General features: G+C 38.9%; 1 protein-coding gene across 6 annotated transcripts; it reads right to left on the reverse strand.

Annotated features, from left to right (window-relative positions):
* Positions 1–167: 167 nt before the first annotated feature.
* Positions 168–25,812, reverse strand: FBXO38 (F-box protein 38). Of its 6 annotated transcripts, none has more exons than XR_013957793.1 (24): positions 25,733–25,812; positions 22,911–23,052; positions 21,931–22,064; positions 20,685–20,848; positions 20,119–20,284; positions 19,654–19,791; positions 19,253–19,390; positions 18,744–18,837; positions 18,194–18,324; positions 17,707–17,877; positions 16,830–16,972; positions 15,725–15,947; positions 14,942–15,061; positions 13,649–13,828; positions 11,155–11,874; positions 7,998–8,098; positions 6,961–7,063; positions 5,739–5,905; positions 4,610–4,755; positions 3,853–3,956; positions 3,486–3,599; positions 2,049–2,291; positions 1,067–1,121; positions 168–740 (listed from the first exon to the last, which is right to left on the reverse strand). XR_013957793.1 is itself a non-coding variant. In XM_080627060.1 (22 exons), exons 2-22 carry the CDS (start codon positions 23,036–23,038, stop codon positions 2,113–2,115), a joined length of 3,564 nt encoding a protein of 1,187 aa, XP_080483186.1. In that variant the 5' UTR covers positions 23,039–23,052; positions 25,733–25,812; the 3' UTR covers positions 1,558–2,112. The 6 variants fall into 6 exon arrangements, 4 of the variants coding, with proteins under 4 accessions (XP_080483187.1, XP_080483186.1, XP_080483188.1 ...); XR_013957794.1 differs by having other exon boundaries at positions 1,970–2,291; XM_080627060.1 differs by lacking the exons at positions 168–740; positions 1,067–1,121 and having other exon boundaries at positions 1,558–2,291.
* Between the last annotated feature and the right edge of the window lie 679 nt (positions 25,813–26,491).

The raw sequence follows: 26,491 nt of genomic DNA on the forward strand, positions 1-26,491 counted from the left end.
TTCCTCAATTTCAGATCCTGGTCTTCACTGAGAGCAGCTCCCCTGGCCAGACCATAGATACAATCACAGTCACTCGGAGCTCTCATGAGAGGGACACAGTGAATTTAGTCGCTACATTACCACTATGTGTAAAATGGGTGCAATGTTTAAGAGGTTAAAAGTATTGCAAGATTCAGTTGCTTACAGAAAGAAATATTGAATATAAATAAGTTCATTATTTGTATAAATACTTCTCCAAAAGGCTAAAGTTAGAGATGCCAGATGGAGATCTGGTGCAACACGCTAGAAACACAGTAACATTTTCCTGTACATGCTGTGTTAAACAGTAAACACGACTGAATCAATGAGTCAGATTACTTAAAACACTTCTAAAAAGGGTCACAGTTATGTTTTGCCTGAATATTACTGAGTATATTATCTGCGGTTAAATATGTTACAACTAAACCATTAACTTTGATCCTGCACTAAAGCAAATTCCTCAGCATTCACATCATTATCTGGTATTTAGCACTCCACCTCCAGTTAGAGAGAGCACATACAAGAGAAACGCTACCATAGCAAATCTCTTGCTGCTTCCATTAAGCACCATTCTTTTCCTCTAATGTATTTCCATTTCCACATTACCTCAGGATTTTCTGTAGAGGGACATATGCAGTGTTGAACAGGTTTGCCTCTTCAATTCAACAGAGCTAAGCATCATAGAAATCCCCAGTAGTCATATTTATACCAAAGTTCAAAACCTAAAATCATTAACAACAATGTGTAAAATCATATCACAGTATAACTAATCTGCTCTATGGGTTTCACCACAGTAAGTTAGTAAACTGTCACTTGTTAGGCTGCTAACTTAGCAGCTTTAAGAAAGCAGGAATGCTAGATCAAGCCATAGTTGATGGTAGCGCACGTGAGAAGGTGCATTTCTGCAGGCACAGCTGTTGTACGCACACAGACGGTGTTTCACAGCATGGCAAATTAGCCTTTAAGAGCTCTCCCACCCTCATATGGCACATTACTAATAGCACACAAACCACCCAGTTTAATACTAACTATATGTGCATTTTTATACCTGTACACTGGACTTGCAGCAAATCCTGGTCATACACACAGACCATCTAGAGATGCTGTGGGAAACAGAGACATTTCGTATATAACAATAAAAACAAGTAGTCAGGGGCAAAAAGCAGCAGCTATTTACTGACTGTATGGAAAAATCTGCATTCATGAGTGAGCATGAATCAGCTCAAAAGTTCACTGGTTGAGTCAGATGGCTCCTGTACAGACACAGCTATAACTAAGCAATTACATGTCCCTTTTCCTGCCTATCTTAAGGGGAAATAGGGCTTTCAGCCAGTTAGTGTGTGCAGATTTATGTTAAAGAGAGTGGAACCAACAATTAGCAACTTATTTTTCACGTTACAGCACCAAATACACTATTAAAACAAAACCTAACAGTATAAAATGCTTTAGAACATATCTTCTGTTCCCAAGGCACTAAATGTGGGGCTTTTTCATTCCCCAAAAAAGTTTTTAATCAGCTCTAGAAATTACCACAGATCAACTTCTCTTTTTTTCTGGTTTTGGCTTTCTTTGCAACAGCTGTAGAATAATTCTTTCCCTTTGAAAAATGCACACAAGACACAAAGGTTATGCTCAACAGGTTTACTCAGACTGAACTCTTAAATGCTCAAGAAAAAGGCACAGATTAAAAGAGACTCTGATGATTCTTTTGAACACAGCAAATGGGATTGTGTTTGTAAGAAAACAAAAATACTCTTATGAATTGTATGAGCTGAAAAATTCAAATATTCTTCCCTGTTTCTAATTATTGGCCTTCATTAAAATGAAATTTAAATTAAATTGTATAAACATATGAAATAAAGTCTCGGTATTAGGAAGTTTTTCTTTTGTTTCCTCTATGTACAAATCTTAGTATACAATTTTTACTTTTCATTATACATTTACTACATACTCTTTTCCAAACTGCGTGAGAGCAACAGCAAAATATGTGTTTAGTGAAAATGCTCTGCATTCGGAAGGAATCCACCTGCTTTCTTGGTCAGCAGCGCCAGTCAGAATTTTGAGAGATGATGACAGGGTAAGGAGAGGATCCACTCAGATGTAATCATCCTCTACCGGTTCACCATTAACATCACAGTAATGGATGAAGATGGCCACCACACGCTGGAATACACCTTTTTTCATCTGGCGCAGTTCTGAGATCTCTTCTCCTATTGTTTCCATGCAGATGTCTGCAGACAGCTGTCCTTTCCTTCGGGGTGCATAAATAGTAGCTGTGGAAGGCACATAAGAATAAAAACTAGAATCTTTCCTGTAACAAAATTCATAAGCGTCTCTGTTTTGCATTAAACGAGGTGAGTCTTGGCAAACAAAGCAAAGAGAAAAATCTTCCATTGAACAACCACATTTAAGGAATATTATTCAAGCAGAAAAAGAATTCTGCATATTTAAACTTTTTGATAGCTCCAATACTGATCTAATGTACACAAAGTCCATATGTCTGCGAGTGAAGGAAACCCCAGCATGTAACAAAGCCTTCCCCCTGAAATATGTCTGATGTACTTTCAGGTTTTCAGTGATCACTTCAATGTTTTATAAACAATAGGAATTAAGATAAAGCAACAGTCTTTTTTTCCTTTATGGCTTTAGTATCATATTTAATCTATTTATTCTTTTAAATCAAACACAGATCCATTTTTTGTAACTCAGACTACATACTGAGTCTATGAATCAGTTTCAAATAAAGTCTATGTTTCAGATAAATTTCAAATTAAACCTATGAATCAGTTCCAAATTAAATAAAAACAAGACAAAGAAACAAAAAACACAAACAAAAGATCAGAGAAATGTATAGCCAAAAAAGATTTCTTCCTCATTCTCTTGGGCTTCATTCCCTTGAACTGGAGCTAAAAACACAAGCCAAAACTATGTCAATTAAAAATACCTCTAATGAAGGAGATTCCAAGATTTTCCTAATTAAAGTAATGGAAGAACATATTTTTCCCTGCTACCAAGCAAGGTTCTTCACTGAGTCCTAGGAACTGCCCACTATAATATAATAAGACAAGCTCCAAAACAGAAACAGGCATATCTATCCTAAACCCACATCATTTCTATTTCCAGGGTTCCTTCCTCGTTTCTCACAAGTTTCTGAATCTCAGTTCTCTTTGCTGGACTCTCTTCAGCCCATCGTAACAACCTTTCCCAAAATAAAGCCAGAGGCTGTAGTCCAGCTAACCTTTAATGCCAGAAAACTCCACAGAACATGAATTGCTGGGACTACACATCACATTAGACTTGTGTGTGTTTTAGATGCATGCATTCTTCTGGATTTGACAAACCCATCACGTTTTTAGGCTAAGCGCCAGATAGTTCATAAGAATTAGAAAATTGAAAAACAAAGGAATGCATTAGGACCAAGCAACAAGTTAAAGTTCTTTGAAAACATCCAAAAAAAGGTTACTCACTTCTCTCATCATCCTCAAAGTCATATCTAGCATAGCTGTTTGGCTCTGCTGTTCTCAGTGATCTTAACCATGGGAAATCAGTAATCATGGAGTAAGGGGCACCATCCACAACACCTAGAAGACAGGATGAGGATACGAAGAGGACAATGTCACTCCTGCAGCATCAGCACTCTTCATAAAGTAAACTTCACTAATTTTCATAAATTGGTGACTGTAATGCAGGAAAAGCACCTTCTCACTTCAATTCCCCAAAGGTCTTCCACTTTCCTCATAATAGTTATTATTCATGTCTCTTCTAACTTGATGCAAAGTCACTTATCTTAGCAAGAAACTGATCATCAACTTCCAGGTCTCTATAAACACTCACCTTCTAGAGTGTAAATATCTCGTCCCCAAGGGTACTTAGTGTATTTCTTCAGGTCTTCATCAGTTCGTGTAGCTTCAGGGAAGAACTCATATTTAATAAGCTCTCTGGAGAGGAGGAAGAGATTACAGCCAGTAGTGATAGGAAATGTGAAGGCAGGAGGGAGAGAAACCAAATGAGAAATCCTATTACACAACCTTTCCTTTAATGAGCTTGAATTCACAAAAGCACTCCTCTAAGACCCTTACAAAAACTCAGTATGCAATCCCTTTGCTTTTGAGAGTAAGCATAGAGAGTACGTAAGGTTTAGATGAGAGTTAAGCTACTTTTTAAGCATAGCTTTCCATCTGTAAGGAAAAATCCAACTGAGTAATCATCTTCCCCGGAAACGAACCTTCCTTCTTGGAGCAAATCAGTTTTTCTCTTTTTTTAATAAAAGAAACTTGTTTTCATGTTTGAAGATACCCCTCAGCCATCCTGACTAGTTCAATGTCTAACTGCATCACTGCTGGATTGAACCAAATAAGAGAATTCGACAGTATTTTTGTATGGTTAGTTTATTTAAGATGTACCTAAAACAAAACGTGGACTGACATTGAAATTCTACATTGCACCATCTAGAATTCAACAACAAACTGGGTTTTTTTTATTTGGCTAACAAAACACAGCCAAGTCTACAGCTTGACTGAAGCTGGAGCTGCTGAATCTGATTCAGCATTGAGTGCCTCTTTTGTAAAGTTACTGAAGGGCAAGTACTCACTGGTTGATATTTGCTATTGTGTCCATCCAGCTCCGAATGCGCACCTTATTGCGGACATTAGGTGGGTTACTGAATTCATGAATTATGCAGATGTGGTACGGGTAAGGGCCACTAAATATCTTTTGCTCCAGAGTCAGTGTGTCAACCTGTGAAGGGCAGCAAACAGACTTGTGACCAAGAGAAACAAAAAGATGTGATTTTAAAGTCAAGAGTAGACATCTATCAAACCCCCCAAATTCTGAGGAAACATGTCCAATGAAAAGGAATTTTAACAGCACACGCAGCTAAATACATGACTAAGCAGAGTAAAACTTTCTGAGAGCAGCTTTGCCAATGAATCTTCAAGTAGTTGAATTTGATGGGAAATGTCTATTTTCTGATGCATTTTACAACTCCAGTATGTAAGTAAACTTTTATAAAATTATATTATTTTTGTTGCAGTCCCAAACACAAGAGGGACGTGGACCTGCTCAAGTGAGTCCAGAGGATGCCACAGAGATGCTCCAAGGGCTGGATAAAAAAACCCCCCAACATTCCAGATCTTAAGTTAAACCCTCTTAATTACTTGTCAAATGACCTCCACAACTCACTCACTAGGTGTCAGTGTTTACATCTCCTACACATAGTCTGGGGGAGGAAAGGGTGGCTCCCAGTAACACAACTGTCTTTGCAACACTGTTTAGCATCAGAAGAGGATGCCACTTGCAGCAAAGCAGTATTCAAAACAATAACTGCTGTTACTAAATCTAACAGGACATAGCTAAAGATTCCAAATACCTATGTCATTCTTCTGCTTATAAATAACTTCAAGCTGACTTAGCAGTCCTAGGTTCTTACAGTTACTTTTAGTTATTCAGTTTGGAATAAACTCAACACATCACAATTTTTTACAGGATCTTCTAATGCAAATGAATATTGGAAAGAGTAGCATTAAGTCTTAACATTCAGTATCATCCAGATACCCCATTCTGCAATAAAAACCTTGATAGGCTAAAGTTTTAAGAAATAAGTTTCTCAGAGTTCTGTTATTGTAACATTTACATTGAAAAACACATGAAGCCAAGAGTGGTAAAAGAATACAGGCAGAACTTCAGGTCTGTTCACAATTAAATGAAAGTTGGTTGTGTACCTGCTGCATTGGACGAAGATAAATGATCCGATTTCTTTCTGGTGGCATCCTGAGAATCTGATCTAGTACCTGATCCATGTTTAACTTCTTGCACTGGGCATAGTCAAACCTATTGACAACTGGCGCATTTTCTACTTTTAAGTGTTTCAATACACGGCATCGGGTAGCTATAAATCAACAAACAAAATTATTAAAAGAAATGAACCTTAGGAGCCAACTGGTTTGAAGGCAAACAAGTAATGTAACTAACAGACAATTATTGAAATAGCTTGGCTAGCTGGCAACTTAAGTATATTGAAGAAATAGATTCAGCTGTCCAGTTCTTCCACATTATGATCAACCTTTCAATTTGTGAACTTGTACGAAAAGTCCTTTTAGAAGGCTGTGTCAAATTTAATCTAACAATGACCTTTTTCAGACTTTAGTTCAATCCACAAAGGCCCCTGAAATGCTCTGTGGACTGCCACAATTGAAAACCACAGACTTCAAAATCAGACCAAATACAGAGCATTGTGAAGCCACAGAATGCAAAATCAAGCTATTTCCTTTCTATCAATGCTGCTCATGTAATAAAAACTCTTCAAAATTAATGTGTGTTCTGAGAAGTTCTTTATTCTCAGAGGTTTCTGAGAAGCGTGTTCTTTATTCTGGTATAAAGAAATGATTTCTTCATTCTCTGCTATGTAGAGATACCTCATTTCAGAAGAAAAAGTATTATTTAATGTAGATGTTGCAGAAAGCAATAAATGATCTAATGCTGCAATACAGGCCTAGTCACACACACACCCTGGCATGTGAATCTACTACAGCCTAAGTGCCATAATTGAAAACAGATTTTTATCATGTCAAGCATGAAAGTATCATCATGTCAGCTAAAAAAAAAAAAAATGGAAGTAGGAAGAAATGAGATTAAAGACAAGGTATCAAATTCATTTAATCAACTTCCAATTATTGTATTATCACTCTTCAATAAACATCCCATCTTCCTGTCATATAATTTCATTTGTTGATTTTCAGATGTTAATCTTTATTAAACTTGTTACAACTTACAGGGAAAGAGGCAGCCAAACTGAGAAGTAGTAATATTTGGCATTATAAGCATCAGTCTGACACATAGCAAAGCAACTGATGAATATAAAATAAGCAGTGGCCTGACTTTAATTCTTGCAGAAATTTCTAATAATGCCGGATGGAGGAAGGATGCATAACATTAATTACATACCATGTATGAACATCATTTTAGGGCAGTCTTTCAGTACCAAATCTGTTATGCCACAATTAGTCAAGGTGATTCCAACAAGGTTTTTGGATTTCAAAGTCAGAACCTGGTGAAAAAAAAAAAAAAAGTAATAAAAAAAAAAATCTAAGACAGGATGGAAAAAAACCCTAAAATACTGCCAGCTGGAGAAGGCTATTAACGGGATTCTAATTAAACACAAGAACACCAAACCCACAGACCACTCCACAACACTGTTCTCTCAAAATCACACATTTGAAGAAAAGCCACATATCCCAAAATATCTTTTATTCTAACTACAAAAGCTGTAATGCACCCTAGTAACCAGAAAAGCATTACGGGACACATTCACAAAAGCTATCTTGTATCAGTGAGGTTAAGTTCTTCATTGGACAGAGACAAAAATATAAACACAGGCAGGTTCCTCTACAGCAGAGCTCAGAAGAGAAGTAAGACTTGATGTTCAGAGTCACCCCCTGAAGCAATGTCATCCTCTGCCAGAATATAAGCCTTGGGTACACAGTGAAGGCAGACCTTGCAATTTCTCCTCCCATGACTGATCTTCACTCCAGAAGAGTTAACTCATGTTACTTATATAATAAGAGAACCTCCAGTCTGCAGAGTAACAGCTGAGTTGCTATGTCCAGAGGTAATTACATATCCTGCGGTTCCTTTAACAGCAGTAGCCTGTGCTGTCATTTCAAAAACAAATGCCAGACAATAGGTTTTTTTCCCCTGCTCATCAAGAACACTGTGGGAAGGCAGGACTTCTTGCAGCACTATAGCCAGGAGCATCTGACCAAACTTCAAGTTTAGCTTTAACTTATACCTTGCTCTTCTTGGGCCAAAGTATTGCTGCACCTCACACAGAAATTTCCTGTATGTGGTTAACACCAAAAAGAGCAAAAACATCATTTATAATTCATCTGGTTCTACACAGAAGATAAGCTTGCATAATTACATCATTGTTCATGGCCATCCCCAGCTAATAAACCTGTAGCAAGTAAAGAAAAAGACCTTACTTGAACATGATCATCTTCAATAACCGGGTCACTTGTACTTGTGGACTTGTCAGCTGTCCTTTTCCGCTTTGTGGTTTGTCGTGGCTTTGGCTTAGCCACCTCTGGGAACAGAAAAGTAGAAAAATCTTTCCTTTGTATACATTTCAGGATAACAACAGAGGCAGTCCCTAGCTGAAAACGTCCAATAAGGAAATCTATTTCTTACATAAGGAGCCAAAATACCTGTGTGAGTATTGAAAATAACTCTCTTCCTTGCACAAAAAACACTTTCACGTTTGTTGCTCGGAATCAGTCATACTAAATAACTTGGGGATGGGGGGTGGGCTCTTTATAGATGAAAACACAGGAATGCTGAACCTATAACCTCAACATCGCAGACAGATGTGGAGCCAAGAAAAGAACAGAAGATGAACTGTTAGGTTACACTTGGTTCTCTTCAGCAAAGAGAATATCCTTGATAAATACAAGAACTGAAATATTTAAATTACATTTTAAAGTAATGTTCTAAATATTAGAAATAATCTCGAACTACTTGAAAGCCTGCTCTTTATGACCATCACTTTTTCCCAATATTGCTCAGGTATAAACTTCTTTGATGATCCCAAACTGCTTCTTATTCTACTTCATGCACCAGTGACATCAAGTTCCACCTTGATTTAAAAGATGCAGCTTTGAAAAGAAATCATGACAGATGACCACCCTTACTTCCTATAGAGAAAAAAAACTGCCTTAGAATTAATTTTCTGTGATTAACATCACAGAAATACATTCTTGATTTTACTGCATCAAGAACATATTTTACTAAAATTAAGCTTCTTTTGACTTTTCTGTTAAAACACATGTTCAAAGACCCACGATCAAGACATAAATGCAAAATATTAGAGACTATATACAAACTACTCCATGCTATACTATCATTAACATTAAAAAAAAATTCCTCTTTTCCTAAGATCATCATCAAATTCCACCAATACATGTAAACTATTAATTAACATGTGGCATTCATTGAGCCCATGAGCTCCAGAATTCAGGCTATTGCTTTAGGGAATCCACAGGTTAAAAGATATAATATTAAAGTACTCAACTTGTGGCACCCATGAATCATCCCGAGGGAATTTTTTTGACAGCTCCTAGATTATCTACACATAGTGAAATACTTCCTTAACTTTCCAATTTTGTGTTGAATTGCTCAAGGTGCAGCCCAAGGCAAAGAAATCTTCACAGAAAGGTTTACCATAATATACTTTTTAAAATGTGAAAAGCTTGCTTCCCCACAAAATGCAAATTAATCAACTTAAAAAACCCCACATTTTTTACAAAAGAAAGAGTGGCTCACATTTTTACTAAAGTAATAATCAAAACTTCACACATCAGTCATCTTTCAGTCAGTCTGTGGTGATAATGCTTCTAAAATTTCACTCTCTTTAATATTTGTCTTATTCCACTGTTTAATATGAGTAAATAATTTAAGAAGAAAAAAAACCCACTCCTATCAAACATAGGTTTGTTACAGGAGCCGAAAAGCACAACGCCATTTATGCTAGAATAATAGAAAGCACTTGTATTCAAGGCACATTTTTAGACAATTTATGTAAAAAACATTTCCAACTCTGTAACAAAGCATTTTCAGGTTATACTGCAATGAGTTTATATACTGTGATAGTAAAGAAAAGCACTGCAACAGCAAGGTAGAAGAAGCCTCACTGCCCTATGTATTAAACACAGATTTAAAAGATAAAAATGAGAAATCAAGTCTCATATTCTGCCTCAGGCATTCAGCTAGTATCTGATGCTTTGAAAAGGAAAATAAGTGCGTAAGACATACACATAATTGTATGGAGCTGGGAAAACAGTTGACTTGTATAGGCTAAATACAGAAAATACTGACACATTTTTCTCCATGAGCAGAACAGATCTTTTTCCTGACTAATAACTGAAACATGAAAACAGAGATACTTTCAGAAAGATACCCTAATTTAATACTTCGATCTGACTGACTTCACTTCATGTTTTGGCAATGGATGATGATAGAGAGGAAATACTCTCTTTTGATTTTTGTACACTAATTACTAGTCAAAAAACGGAGCAAGGTAGAAAACAGGCATTTTAAACTTAATAGCAGGATCATTTTCTCAATCTGAGATGCATCTTGCTACAGAACAATATTCTAGGTGATTTAGGTTTCACTAACACCTGGAAATATTCAGATAAACTGGAATAATACTAGTATATACTGGGTTTGAATAATTCCATCTCAACAGAGATATGAACTTCCTATCAATCTTTTTTACCTCCAATGCATACAGTTCTCCAACTAGCACATTTCACTCTTCTATTTTGCTTGACAGATATTTTCAGCAAAAAATCCTGGATATATGAGGAAATTATAAAGTGGGCTATGCCAGACTAAGATGATTATTTTGGAAAGTATGTGCGGAAGAAACAGCAAGTTCCTCTCTCACATCTGTTCTTTTCTCCCAGCATTTCTGGATTCATTTCAGCCTTTCAGGATTTTGGTTTTATTTTCTTGTTTTGTTTTACATGATGTGAAGCATAAACCTATTTAGTAAAAAGACAATCTTCAACAAGTTTGATCACAATGCCTTATACACTTGGAAGTAGAAGCCAATGTGCAGGTGCACAAGCTCAGCTCAATTATAACTATGGCCTTCTTCAATGGTTGATAAAGTATCAGTTATAAACTTTTGCCTTTTTGCTAACATCTGAGCATACCTGCTGTCTTCTTCCTTTAAAAGGGATAATTTTAATGGGGGAGACAGTCTTGTGTTTCAATAAATAACAGCCTTCACAGGAAGAGAGAAGCTGTCAAAAGAAGTTGCATTTGGTTTCCAAACGAGCAAATCAAACACTGTTTAGCATGTATGGATACACACACAGATACTTGCATGGAGAAAAAAGACACTGGCACTCTGTTATTTTACAGAGATCTGTTATTTTACCTAGCTATGGCAGTGAAGTCAGTCATTTCTGTTCCATCAACATTCCAACCCTTTGACAAACCACTTCGTTTAAAACTATTAATGAATGAACTTCATGTTAAACTTCAGTATTATCTGTGGCTGACGCAGCTGTTCAATACTGTCTTATGTTAGCCCAGTAGTTTACACAGAAATTAATACATACATACAGGTCATACCTGACTCCGACACCAGAGGGACATGGGACAGCCTGCTTCTAGCTCTTGTTAGTGGTCGGCGAGGGTACTCTTCTTTATACTCCATCTCACAGCTCCTTTGCTGTGAGTCTGTGCTCTCCCCCTCAGCAGCAGTCTCACAGGCACTCCCACTAGTCCTCTCATTGCTTGTCTCTCCCAGAGGCCCACGGTTCGGCAGAGTCCTAAGTGCAAAATCTGATCCAGTGCTGTTTGGTCCATTCCTGCAAATTCCACTCGTGGATGGGCATTCCCCATCGCAACACCTTCTAGTCCTCTGTTGTGCATCCCGTGGCTTGTAGCAGGTACACCTGGAACAAACATAGTTCTCCTCAGTCTCTCTGTCGCTGGAATCTTCACTTTTACAAGGTGAGCAGGCACACTGCCTGGATTCATCTCCAGTTGCTGGACTGGTGTCAGCAGAGTGGCTATTAGCTGTCTGTGCAGAGTCAGGGCTAGGAGAAACAGCACAGCAGGAGCTGGATCCTCCCGTTGATCCTGTAGCATTACTGCAAACAGGGTAAGAATCTTTGCTTTTGTTCCTTTCAGGCATGTCACTTGCTGCTTTCATGTCTGCTTTAATCTGCTCACTTGTTACTTGACAACCTTTTTCACAGCTGCTTTCCTCGGTATGGAACTGCTTTGTCTGGCCCACTTGGCTGGCACTACATCTCTTCCGCAGGGGTGTCTTGCCTTTACCACTCACTGTAAGAGTTAAGCAAGAGAGAGCAATGAGCCAACCTAAACCAGAGCTGAAATAAATGCTGAATACTACTCTGTTATACACTACTTAAAACAGAAGGCAGCCTACAGGCCAATGACAAATCCTATCGCACCATGCTGCTATCTATTCACATGTTATGGGAACTAATAGTATCCTTACACAGTTGCTGGATCTCTGTAGTATCTTTTTCGTTATTTTTGCAGTGATGTGCTAGGGTGTTTGTCAGTAAATGAGATGCATGTTTGCCAGAGTGACTAATATTTTCACAAAGCAGCTAACTGGTTAAAAAGGCCAAAGCACAAAAATATGAAAACCATGCTGGTTAGAGGCTTCCATTTCCTTAATTATGAGGAATAAATCTGAGGAATTAAACATAGGCCTGAAGTTTATGTTTTCAATAACAATTCTTAGCTCCCCCTCCTGGCTATGGAAAGTGGTGCCAATAGGTAACACTAGTCTCAGTTTACAGATGAATAAGAAACCCATAGTGAATAGTGTACAAATCACAACTGGAACTTAATGTCTGCTGTCTTAATCCTCTCAGCTAATTACACTAAACCAAGACTGAAAAAGACTTTACTGGCACTACAAATATTTATGCAAATTGTCTCCAATCACAGGTTATTTCAACCCTCAAACCAGAACTGACATCTATGCTATAAGCACAGCACTCTACAGATTTCAAGGTGAAAACTACCAGTCTTGTTGAAACGCACTAAAATGACAGGGGGAGACTGCTAGTTACAATAGGAAGATACTTGATACATTACAGCTTTGATATATCCTAGGCTTTGCAAAAACTAAGCCAGATCAGTACATTTCTCAGTCCTACACAATGTAGGATATTTATGTTAACTCCTTAGCTAATTAAATATTCATTAAGGCTTAATAGTATATGTACTTCATCTGTCAACTACTTATAGATCACAGTTCAACCTCTTCCTATCTTGCATATGTACAAAACTACTTCATTTAGAATGCAAACTACATGAAATAGCATGTCATCTCTGTTGCTGGAAATGGCACTGGACCCAGGACTCAGACTTAATGCCACAGATATGCAGCTTACAGCAAACACTCAAAAGACAGGAAAGTCTTTTTCTGTGTCTATGTATAGTTGTCATACCACCATGAAGTTCTAGGCCTCTGAATCTGAATGTGTCATAATAATATATATATGTATTACTATTACTAGCAATAATATATACATGCACTGTAATAGTCAGGGCTGTTCAGAAGTGAAGGCTACAGTACTGAACATCAGCCCAAGAATTCTAACTACCCCTCAAAGCTCCCATCAAAGCAAAGTTGATCTAAAAGTTTCCCCTTCAGGACACTCTCCCAGGGCTACCATGAACCAAAAGCTTACAATGCTCAAGTATTTGCCCCAGTGATCACATTTTGTTTCAACAGCGGTGCTTTGACAAACAAATCAGATAACATAGCTGCAAATTCGGCTTCACAGACAGGACAAATTCTGTGCACTTGGAAATCCAAAAGAGAAGCTGCAGGTTTCTGCATGGAAACCAGTGCAGCACCGCTGATTTTGTGTTTCTGTATAGCAACTATGTGATTGGAGCTGAGATATGTGTCCTTACACCTTCGTTCTAGATTTGTAACAGGAAGAACAGAGTAGGGGGCAAACAAACAAGAACGCCTGTGACAAAACTAGAAATAAAAAAGAACAAGATGGAAAAATAGAAGCTTAAGCATAAGTATTGCTTAACAGTGCTCAGGAACCCATCTGTTCCACACCTGAAGTTTCTCTAGTTTCCACTGGATCTCTGCTTTTCTCTTCTCCATCAGAGTAATTCTGTGCAATGCTGTTAGAGATGCAGGCTCTTGAAGTCCCTATGTTTTCTTCCTCATCCTCACTGTCTGAATCATGGACTGTAATAGGTGCTGCTTTTACAACAGGCTGAATGCCACTTGGTCCTGAAAACAGTAGAAAAATGCCAACAGTTCATGTAAAAATAAGCCAAGCTGGATAAAGGGCTGAAGAACTTTTCAGAAGTGTTTGAAAAAATGACAGAAGATTTAATTGATTCAATCTAGCCACCCATTCTGTAGCTCCCTCATTAAAATCCAAATATAAGAGCAAAACACCGCATTTCAGCATTAGTGTTCTAGTTTAGAAAACTAAGAGTGTCACAATGTGAGACAAACCAGTGGTTTTCTGTAATGTTTCTCTGCTCGAACAATTTAAAGGTTCTTCCACAATAGCATGAGTAACAGTACAACCACATATTACAAGCAGTCCCCAAAACCTCCACCACAAAGGCAAAAATGTCGGTCAGAACATCTGCAATTATCCTTCTAAATCCCACGATGAGCAGTGGGAAGAAAAAGCATGAACTATCAAGCTTCAGTATAGATGTGCTTTTTTAGTTACCTCTCTTGGCTACTAACCAAAGGCATTAGCCCACCACTATGATGTATCTGTCCATGAGTAACACGAGAAATGAACATGAAGTCAAATAACCTTTTCAGGAGTTACTGTGAAAAACTGAACAGATCCAGCATATGCATGTGTCAGTTCATGTTGTTGGCTAATTACTAGAAAATTACGTTGTCCAGCAAATAGCGACTACAAAAGGAATCAATACTTCCTTATGTCATTAATGTGTGTCACTAATGCAAATTAATTAACACTGGAACAAGTTGTTCTGGCTTGGAAGAAAGAAAAAAAAATGGCAAAAAAGAATCCACATGCCGCAGTGAAAGAAGTCAGGCCACTAACACCAACACAGGAACATGATGAGCTCATTCAGCCCTTCTGAGTCTTCTATTATACTGGGCATAAAAATAACACTTTGAAGATCAAGATATTTTACTCCATATGTAAAAGAAAACTGAAGAACATAAAACAGACTTTAGAACAGAGCAGATTTCTTCATAGCAGTAAGCTGTATTTGCAGCATTACTGCAAACACACCAGACAACCCAGCTGAAGAAAACCATCCAAAACCAGACTTAACACTGAAAAGTTTAAACCTTCTCAAGAAGAGGATACCAAAAGGAGTTTTTTTTCCTCAAACTCAGAATTACCTGCTTGCTCTTCATCAATCTCCATAGGAACAACAGCCTGACTGTGAACTGGGAGCTCACTCGGGCCCTGCCCAGCAGCCATCCCTTCTTCCTGTGCTACCTCCTCCATCTCATTCAGCGCTGGAAAGATTAAAGTGAGGTCAAGAAGAGGAAACAGAAGGAACAGAGCTCATAAGCATAGGATGAATTCAACCAGTACCCACAGAGAGTCACAGAATCAAGAAGTAAGAAACAGCTGCCTCAACTCCTTCAGTGAGTCTCTAGGTTGCACAGCCTCTTATAGATTTGTTCTTTACCTCTCTAGCCAAGGCCCCATCCTAACTTTTGGGGTTTACTTTTTGCAAATTTTCCACTCCTCATCAAAAGCCTTGTTCTACTGCAGTAAGCTGCATAACCTGGATAACTTCTGCCTTTGCTGGTGAAATTTAAAAACATACCATCTGACACTGTGATGTACTTCCAACTCTGACCAGAGGAGCCTAGAAAATACTTCACACTCCCACAGATGACTACCACATTGAAACTTGACATGGCTAACATTTGTACTGACACGTATCATTGAATTGTAATGTGCTCGTAACAACTATTAGATACAGTACAAAGACAGCTTTTAACTCACAGGTATCAGATGTGCAGACAGCCCTCTAGAAAAGATTAGTTACATACCAGGAACTGAAAAAGCCACAAGCTTTCAATGTATATTCCTGTCTTCTCTAGGACCCTACATAAGTGGCAATGCAAATAAAATCACTTCCTACAAAGGATTCAGAGATCAGAAATTACCCTCAGCTGCAATCTGCTGCTCTTCCACTTGACCATCTTGCCGCAGCTCATTCTCCTCATTCTGGTCATTTGGGTGTTGGTGATTGTTGTGGTGGATGTTTGGATTATTGTTATTCTGGTGGTTGTTGTTGTTGTCATTGTCATTGTTAGAGTTCTGATTGCTGACAAGGGCAGATGAGACACCAATTCCTGTGCCTGCACTTAGGCCCACACGAGCACAACCCTGAAAGCAAACAGCAACCATTAAGACTTGAAAACACAGACACATTATCTCAACAAGATATCCTAATGCCCACAGAAAAAATATTCTGTCATTAGTATCCAGGATAGCAGAATAATATGCATGTGAAGAACAGGGAAACTGTCCCTAATACTTCCTTACACTCTACATTGCAGAGGTCTATTTTGAGTTGGGCAACCCAGAGAACTTACACTATGTTAAGCTCCTAATGAAAGGGAACTCCACAAAGCATATAATCTTACTTTATTAAATGGTATTTCATTTGCTATGAAATCATATTACATCAATACAAACAGCAGACTACATAGTCTTCCCAGAACACAGTAGCCTCGAGATACAATTAACGATCAAAGAAAGCAGGTTTTTATGTAGGCAGTTTTCATTACATTACAACAGCTGATACAGAGATTTGTGTTACAGTGTGGGAGAGGGGACAACATCAAGAAATAAAATTCCTAAGCCCTGAAAGGACTCCAAAAGGAGAACACTGCCCCCATTCCACCACTACAAAATCTTCAAAACCTCTTAGCATTGTAAACAAATCCCAAAGTGTGAAAAAAATCATATAAAAAGCAGCAGCAAAATGAAGAAAAGCAGCAGAGACCTCAACAGAAACATAGAATCAATGCCAGTCTTATTTCCTGGTCACATATTCATACAAGATCATACCTTGCCACTGCTCCCGTCTGTAGAAGCAGCATCATTCTCCCTAACATATCATGACAACAGCAACTGCAAACCAAAGTAATTTATTTACCAAGCTATTTAATTAATGACAACTTTTAACAGAATGCATAACAACTGGAGCTCACCATATTTCCAATGAGCTGGCAACAATAAAAGCAAAACCATCCCCTGACTCACCTTAGGAGGTTCACGGAACATCTGGTCCAGAGAAATAAATTCTAAGCTTGGCAATAACTCAATGAACTGACTAAAAGAATCTAGCTTTATCGCATGGCATCGCACCAGGGTGAGGTCAACCAGTCGGGTCCACCTTGAATGATCTGCAGAAGAGAAGAAATGGATGTCCTGAAGGATTCCTATCTCAGTTTTCACTATACCCTTTTCAGGGCAGACATCTTTTGTATCTGGGCCCCTCAGTTCAAGAAGGACAGGGACCTGCTGGAGAGAGTCCAGCGCAGGGCGACAAAGATGATTAAGGGAGTGGAGCATCTCCCTTATGAGGAAAGGCTGAGGGAGCTGGGTCTCTATAGTTTGGAGAAGAGGAGACTGCGGGGGGACCTTATTAGTGTATATAAATATATAAAGGGGGAGTGTCATGAGGATGGAGCCAGGCTCTTCTCAATGGCTAACAATGATAAGACAAGGGGTAATGGGTATAAACTGGAACACAAGAGGTTCCACTTAAACTTGAGAAGAAACTTCTTCTCAGTGAGGGTGACAGAACACTAGAACAGGCTGCCCAGGGAGGTTGTGGAGTCTCCTTCTCTGGAGACATTCAAAACCCTCCTGGACACATTCCTGTGTAACCTTATCTAGGTGTTCCTGCTCTGGCAGGGGGATTGGACTAGATGATCTTTTGAGGTCCCTTCCAATCTCTAACATACTGTGATACTGTGATACTGTGAATGTTACCAGCATCATTATGGTTCCAAACCAAGCATCATCTACTGCACTTACTAAGGCATGGAACACGCAGTACTATGAGCAGAATAATTCTGTTTAAGTGTCACAGCAATTCATATAATATCTCCAAAATTTCAAAGGTGTGCAATACCTGTGATCCAATTATTTGGGTTATGTAGATGTGGGCAGTTGTAAATGACCAGATACTTGATGCAAGAAAAAACTTCATTTACAGCCTTCATACCAATATCTGTAATAATCCCCGGATTTTCAACCACATCTGCCAAGCCATACTTCACTAAGTCTCCATTGGTCATTTTACCTATGGAAAAGATAGTAGCAAACACAGCAGTGAATTTCAGAAACTTGCCTTTTTATAGCATGATTTTCTAACTCCCTAGTTTAGTCCGATTTTGCAAAATGGATCAGGTTATTACTTCAGTTCAATAAAGCTGAGCCTTTTCCCACTTAATTTCAGGAAGTGAAGAAAAACATTCTGAGGCTGTATGAGATCAGCAGCCTCAACATGGATACTTTAATGTTCTTTTTAATCACTCTTAGAAAATGACTGAAAACACATCCACTTATTTAATCCTTATATTTGTCAGATAACTTATATACATAAAAAAACTACATACACTGTAGTAAAAACTCATCTACATATCCTAGATGAAGAGTTTCAAACTGTGGAAATTCCAGTTCAGCCATCTTCAAAGCAGAAAAAACACCGTCTTTGGTCAAGGAAGGCTGGATCCGCACTTCATGCAACCTGAATGCAATTAAGAATTGCTCCTATTAAAAGGCATGCCAAAACACAATTGCCATAGAAACCACTCAAGTAGATGCTCTCTCATAATAAAATGAAAACATTCTTTCAATGATGGCAGGATTAAGAGGATATTTATTCTATCTTTATGGCAGTATTTGTCAGCTACAGAGCAATATTGTGAGAACAGCAGCATTGCGCTTTTCAGGTATCAATCTAAGCCAGCAGATTATGACACAAAGAGATTCTGAAACAGACATAACTCCAGTTATTTTAATCAAGGAATATGTTATGTAAAGTTTAAATGTGTATTCTTTCAATTTTTGAAGGTGGTTCTGCTGCTTCATGTTCTTGAACTTCATTACTAAGATGCTTATTTTGAAACAGGAGAAGGAGGAAAAGAAAGATCTGATGGCCCATACCTTCGTGCAGCAGTTATGATGAGGTAGCCAAGATCCACTTCAAGTGCATTCTTGCAAGCTCCCAGAACTATAGTGTGCAAATTCCTAAAACCACCTGACAAATGAAAACAACCCAAAACATACTTTCACTTCAGTCACAGATCAAACCTTAAGCCTCACACATTTCCGTCACTGTTATCTTAGCAAGTGAATTAACATAATGCATCTTTTTTAGGAAATCAATAGAAACACATTTGCATTCAACTCCCCTCCCATTCTGCTAGTTTGATTCACCAACACATGCAGCTGCAAGCTTATAAATCAAGAGTTAACCGCAGTTAAAAGATCAAAATGATACTCAATACAGAGATACATTTAGCACCATAACCATAGTTCCAAATTTGATACTTTTAAAATAATGATAAAGAAATGATATGCTACAGACAAAAAAGCTAAGCTTCACATGCCTCCAGTATTTGCTAATATTTTTATTCATTTGTTTGAAGCATGAGGGATAGGAAGTTTCATACCTGATCTCCAGCTATCTTCTACCACATGCTGGATAAGTCCTCCAAGAAATGGAACACGAACCAGCTCTAAATGCTCCAAATTTCGAGCAGATGCCAGGCCTGTCACTAGAGGAACATACTTCAGAGAATTTGTGGGTCCTACATAGAACAAACCAATGTATCATAATAGAGAATTAAAAAATGCCCACATATATCTTATCTAGGTCAGGAGGTCAACAGAACTACACAGCACCAAATAACGTACAGGAAAGGTATACATTTCTATCCAACACCATGAACGTAATTGACTTTTCAGAATCTTGCATTCTAGTATTTCCATTTACAGTTTGGTCCTACACACTTTAACAGAATTAGATCTCCTACATGTTAAAACATCCCCTTCACGTGTGAATCCCTCTTACCAGCACAGTTCCTCATGACAAAAGCGCGTAAGCTGATACAAAGGAAATCTTTAAAAGGCTGTGGTTTGGTGAGCCTCACCCACTTCAAATAAAGGTGCCTCAGCATTGGGATACAAGGAATCTCAGGGACATTCACCCCTATAAATAAACATAAACAAAACACACAACTTAAACAAGCTTTAAACTATGAATTCCAGGACCAATTTCTTTGGATTTACATTATGGCTTTTAAAAGGAAGCCTGTGGCATATGAGAAAAGCTGTAAACATTTTAAACACCTCAGTCTGTCAACACAGCTTTTCTAGATTTTGCCCTGGGGATCTGTTATCATGTATACAGCAACTAATATTTTTAAAATGCCACATGCCAAATTCCTTCTCTTAAAAACCAATTACAATCTGACAGTTTCAAAGCCACTAAATCCCCCTGTGTTGAAGCCAACTACTTCACCATTACCACACTCACCTACTAAGTGCAAAGTCTGAATTTTAGCTCCTATAGGAATTTTCAGCTTGTTCTCAGGAGGAATTGGAAAAGCACCATTACGATTACGAAACTTCCCTAAAATGTGAACTTGTGGCATGTATGTCCAAATAGCTTCCACCAGCTCTAAATGAGAGGTCTCAACACCCTGGATAAAAGGAAGCAAAGCAAATGCTCTAACACCAGTCCAAGAAAACAACATCCTCTTAACCATGTAAACTTCTCAATAACACACCATACCTAATGCAGTGTGTTATTTCACTTTGAATTTGCAGCAAGTCTTGTCTTTTTAAAAGCAAAGGAATCAGTTTTGATTTATTTCTGCACTTAAGAGCACCTGTGATTCCCATTGGTACAACTGAAAATAGTACTCATTTGCAAATATGGTCACAATTAATTGCTACTCTGCACAGCCTGATCTGAATACAAAGCTCAGTTTTGGACACAAAGCCCTGTAAGCAATGAGTCCCTGCCACATTTCTTCTGCCCTGTTAACATGCCTCACCTCAACTGCTGAAGGAGGTTCTCTCTCAAGTCTAACCACTCACCAGCAGATTTGGACAGGCCTGCAAAGCCTCTAAAACTCCAGGAATGCTGAAAGCTTCATGGCCACGGACTCTGCGTCTTTCAAGATACCTGGGATGAAGACCATAAAGTTGTTCAATGTCTGGCATCTTCCTCAGCAGCGTTAGGAAACTGGAATCAGTGAAACCTAAGATGACAACAACAGATTTGGCATTTGTGTGACAGCAGACACCTAGCTGTAAAGGGAAAGCCAAATACACTGTTCTCTTTACATGGTAGTATAAATTCTACAATGCTGAAAGATACTCTTCTGGCTTGAGCTTTGCAGACTTGCTATATGTTTCCTTCATTGGAATTACATAGCTGCAGGGTTAACTATTCTTTCTCCCTTCTCAGATAAAGCACCTCTGCAGATTGTCAGGCTTTTGTCTCTGTCTTTCCTGGTATGCCATTTAGCAACTACATGGCTCAAAAATGCCCAGCTGGATCATCTATATGCGGTTCATCATTATTCACCACAGCTCGTAGTTCTCAAAGAAACAGCACCGTTTCTTGAAGCAAAGCATTTCATTCTATCATAAGACAACACAAACAGAATTTTAAACTAGTAAGTTACCTTATTTACAACTATCTTAAGTTAGGTCTAACCACCTACCTGATATCAGCCTTAATAAATCTAACTGTGTAGGTCTGCTGACTTTCAGAATTCACTTGTTTCCACTCTCTTCCCTATTGAATCCCAGCAGTGTAAATTAAATCCAACAGAAATCCTAATACTCACAGAGTTGACCTAGGTTGCCAAATTTATCTACTGATTTGAAGATGGCTTGAGGTGTGACATCAAAACTTATTTATTCTTACATTGCTTAGAGTTGGCAGATGAGTTGCTCTCTCATTCCATTATATTTTTTCCTGCCTGCATGCGAACAGCCTCCTCCTGGATTAACCCTTGGATAAACTCCCTTACAATAATCAGACAAACACAGATTGTATTTACAGATTGCTACAGAAAATCCCTGTTTCTGCTACAGCAATATCCAACATATATATACACACACATAAACACACACGTGCCCAGATGAGTTTTCCAAACCACTTACTCAAGGAGGCCACCCAAATCTCATAAAAGTCAAAAGGAATTAAACATCTAAGTCCTTTTACTGCTCTTGAAAATTTACCCTGCATACATCATTACAAATGGAAGCACAGCACAGGTAGTTTTGAACAATACCATTTTAATGCTGTATCCTGAGTGAGTGTATTACTCACCAGTGGGCATGTATTCCCACCAACGGCCCGCACATAGATCCACAACCTTCACTACTCGCAGATAAAGAGTGACTGCTTCCTTCAGTTTCCGGGACAGGCATTCCATGCACATGATATCCTGCAAGGGAAGGTACCTTTGGGAGAGGAAAAAACACCCCTCTGATTTATCAAAGGTGGATCCTTTTCAACTTTTTCCAAACTAAAGAACATCCCAAGCATGACTACACAAATTCACCTATTTCTAACATGATAATATCAATTCAGACAGAAATGTCAGACTGCAGTCTAATAAAGCATGAAATTTTGCTTAGCGGAATTCCAATTTTTGACATTGAATATAAGTATTTGAGGTACAAGTATAATATTAAAATGGAGACATGCTTTTAGTTCTCTATTAAATACCGCTCGCCAAATCATTTGCCACAATAGTTTCTACACACTTAAATTAAAAGGAACTTTAATTTTCTAGTACATACTAGCATGCCCAATTTGCAAACATTTAGAGCTACTGTTTTTAAAGAACCTGTCTGTACAGCACTGTTTTGAATATAATGAGTGAACACCTTGGATTACTGTGCTGTAGGTACGACTGTATGTTCATTCAAGTTCCCTTCTGCACAGTATAAAGCAGATGAAACAATTTCAAATCTTACACGTCAACTATGTACTATCTGAGACACATTTCTGCACTGAAATGGATATTTAAACACTTGTTACCATACACTGGTGAACAGAGTTAAAGAATTTATTTCTTCTTTGCTCATCATTCATAAAAATTTATTTTCTAAGCATCCAAATTAATTCTGGGCCTGAAATAACCATTTATTACCCATTTTTATCCAGTTTTTATCCACCAGTTCACTCATGGTACATCTAAACTTTCTGAGTACTAAGTGACACAAGCATCGATACAGTTAAGAATGGGAAAAAATCGAAAACAATATAATAAACAATAAATTGACATCTGACATGCCACTCACCTAAAGATGTGACAAAGCACTTCATGAGAGAGTTGGTTCATGTAATCTTTTGGCTCATCAGCTTTGGTAGACTCAGAGCCTTCCCTGTTCACTGAGCATGGCTTCACATTTTTCCGCCGGGGACCCATATTTGCAATGGTTTCTGATGAAAGAAAATATTTACAATGTTATGTAAATTCAGTGCAACTGAAGAGAAAAGGACAGAAAGTAAGAGGGGGAAACACCAGTTAAGTTTCATTTGCTGGAAAAAACCCAACAAAACAGCAAAATGTGCCAATAGACTAGACCCAGGGCAGATGAATTAAATAACAAAAAGAAAAATGCTTCCAGCAAGTTAGTTTTCCTAGCACATGAGGTCTCAGACATAAGCTGACAATGATTAGATAAACTAGAGAGTCCCTCTAAGCTAAGGGAAATTGACAAAGAGGAAAATCACTACGGGTTTAATCAAAGATCAGTTCTTCTTGTGAATAAAATGTCTTCAGAGATATCATCCTGTGATCAAGACAAATCACAAAAAAGCCATGTAGAGACTACAGAGGTTACCAAGCAAACACCAACAAGACATTCTAGTGAAAAAGAAAGCTCAAAGTTTCTGTTTGGCCGAAAAATACATAAATTTACTTTCATAAAAAATGGGCTTCTACCAATCATTCAAAAAAAAAAAAAAAAAAAAAAAAAAAAAAAAAAATCCCTATTAAAGATGCTCAAATCAGCTCTTCTTAGAGGTCCAAATACCAAATAAAATATTCAGGTTGCTTAAAGGTCAAAGCCCCAGAAAAATTGAAAGACCTTGCCTCAGCAACAATGTGCAGGATATCCTCTCCTCTTTACTGAATTAATGTGCTCATGTCTACATTGTTCCCGAAGCACACAATACAGGCAGAGAAGGATTGAAATAATAATTGTATGTTTCACTTAAAAACACACAAATCAATTACAAGAAGTAGTAACTAAATAAATACGAACTTAATATTAACACTAAAATAACTGCATTAACACCTCATGCATATGAACAGCAAGAGAAATGGCTTCTCTGCTGCTTTTTAGGTAAGGAATGCTTTCTGGTAAGTCAGGTAAAGCATCATTAATGCAGTAAACCTGTTTAGCAGGTTGAATACTAATATTAAATGGAGAAACAACTTAAAAAAAAAAAGACCAATTTTGGAAAACTTAACAGAGATGCTTCTGTTACGGCATTCACTGTGATGTAAGAATATCGCAGTGTTTGCTTCACATTATGTGGAAGTGGCAACCAAGAAGAAAAACAAAGTACCTTGTGAAAATGAAAAAGGAAACATAAAGGATTTCTATGCTGGCATAAAATTTGAAATATTGGTAGCCTCACTGTAATCTAACTATTGAAAAACGTGCTTTCACACACTCGCATATGCATTTTAAATATACAACTGTATGTTGTCATAATTAATTTTATTTTTAAATGGTGATATTAAAAACCTAAATTAGCACCTTCTGCCCATGAATAGCATGAAACATGTCTCTGCTCCTCTGAATTGGCTGGGACGTCTCCAGCCAAAGCTAAAGACACTGAGCTTGTTGCCCATACACACACTACCCTTCCTACTGGTGCATACTGGAAGGCATCAGTATGCTCATAATACTGCACTGTAATGTTGTTCAACCTCACAGAGCCAAAAATTGACTTCAAACTACTCATGAGATTGGATTCTGATGAAAACCAGTATTACACAGAGTCCCAGTGAATGTCACCTGACTTAATTTGAACAGAGAGCAGGATACCATGTAAAAAAATCTAGACTGTTGCAGACACATGATGGAGAACAATACAGCAGTATCTAAAGGACAGCACTGAAACGACTGCAAAAGTAAGAAAGATATTAACAGACTGACCAGCATATAGAGAAAAAGACTGAAAGAATCCTGTAAGACTTCAACGTAACGAGCACAATTTGCCCCCTGAGTTTGGACAGTAGCTTAGTTTGGCTCCTGTCATGAAATAACAGGGGAAAAAGAACGACCTAGTCTCTTATGAGGCAGCAGTTTCTAGAAAACAGATGCTCCTCTTGATACTATTTTCAGCTAAGGTCTGCAGCTTTACCATCTCATTCTACATTAGGAAGCTGACCCCATTAAAAACCAGCAACAGCAACGAAAAAAAACCAAAACCCAACCTAAAACCCCTCACCCTTCAGGTATTTTATAAAGCTGACAAAACAGAGCTTTGCTCTCTCACACTCAATTCACAAGTCCGTGTATGAAACAGCTCAATGGTAAGTAACTACTACACCGACTTTAAAAAGGCTAAAACCTCCCGGGGGGACGCTCAGAAAGGGCCGCCTTAGAACAAAACCCGGAGAAAACAGCTAGGGACCGCCTGGCAGGCGTCAGTTTAAGGGGTGTTTCCTTACAACCTGGAGCAGCAAAAACAACAACAAAAAGAACAAGTTTATTTTTGCTGGATAAGCGATATAAAAGCAGGTTTCCCCACAGCCGCCTTCGCTGCACCAGCCCAAACGGCGCCGTTCCCTCAGCGGGGAGGGAGGGGGTGAACCATGGGCGGCAGCCACCCCTAACGCGGTGTCTCAGGGCTTCCCTTCTCCCGGCAGCAGCCGGAAGGACAGCAGCTTTCCTCAGGACCTGTCACACCGGAGAACGGCCTCACCGGCCCCAGGCCGTGCCACCCCAAGGCCGCCGAGCTGGACACAGCCCCAGCTGGTGAACAGAGACAACGGCACCGCTCCACCTCACCGGGCCCACCCATCGCCAGCGGATAAGGGGCGGTAGCCCCCGGCTCACAGAGAGCAGCCGGCCAGCCCTGCCGCCGGCCAGCACCTTCTTACCTGTGCTCAGCGCCGCCCTGTTATTGTGGCCGCAGGGGGAGGGTTAACCCCGGCAGCCGCTTCCTGCGCGTCCACTTCCGCCAGTGCCGCTGCGCTTCCGGTCCCACTTCCGGTGCCAGCCATGTTGAGGGCAGCGAGGAGCGGGGCTTTGCTGCCGACATATTGAGTGTGGCGTCGCTTTGAGGGCCGCCATGCCGGTGGTGGCCGCAGCCCGGCCGGTGACAGGGTGGAGGGCTCCCGGTCAGATCCCCGAGAGCACCAAGTGCCAGCTGAGGTACAGGGCCATAAATTGGGTATTTTGAAAGGAACTGAAGAAACCCTGAGAGATTGGTGATGAGTTCTGGCACGACAACAGCAACTCTACCTGTGTGGCACCTGTGAGGTGCTGTGGATTAAAATACCAGAACCCTGAAGTCACTTTGCACAGATAGGGAGAGAAGTGTAATTTATTAAAATTATACCCTAACGCACAGTTCTGTATGCACTGACATGTGGTAGTGATACATTACCTGCAGAGGCTTTAGCCTGGCCCCAGGAGTCCTGCTAGTTGCCTTTGCCAAAGTGTATTTGCAGCATTTTGTGGGTCTACATTTAGGCCATCTTTTATTCAGTGCATTTGGATGGATCCCAGCAAAAATCACAATTTACTAAACACCTTGGAGGCGCATTTCATAATTTCATGTAAACACCAAGGAATTGAGTAACAGAGCCCATTTATTACCAAGCAGACTATTAGTGGTTTATTGTGAAGGCCAGCAT

This window comes from Psittacula echo (genome assembly GCF_963264785.1).
Source record: "Psittacula echo genome assembly, chromosome: 11".
In the NCBI taxonomy this organism is placed as follows: Eukaryota; Metazoa; Chordata; class Aves; order Psittaciformes; family Psittacidae; genus Psittacula; species Psittacula echo.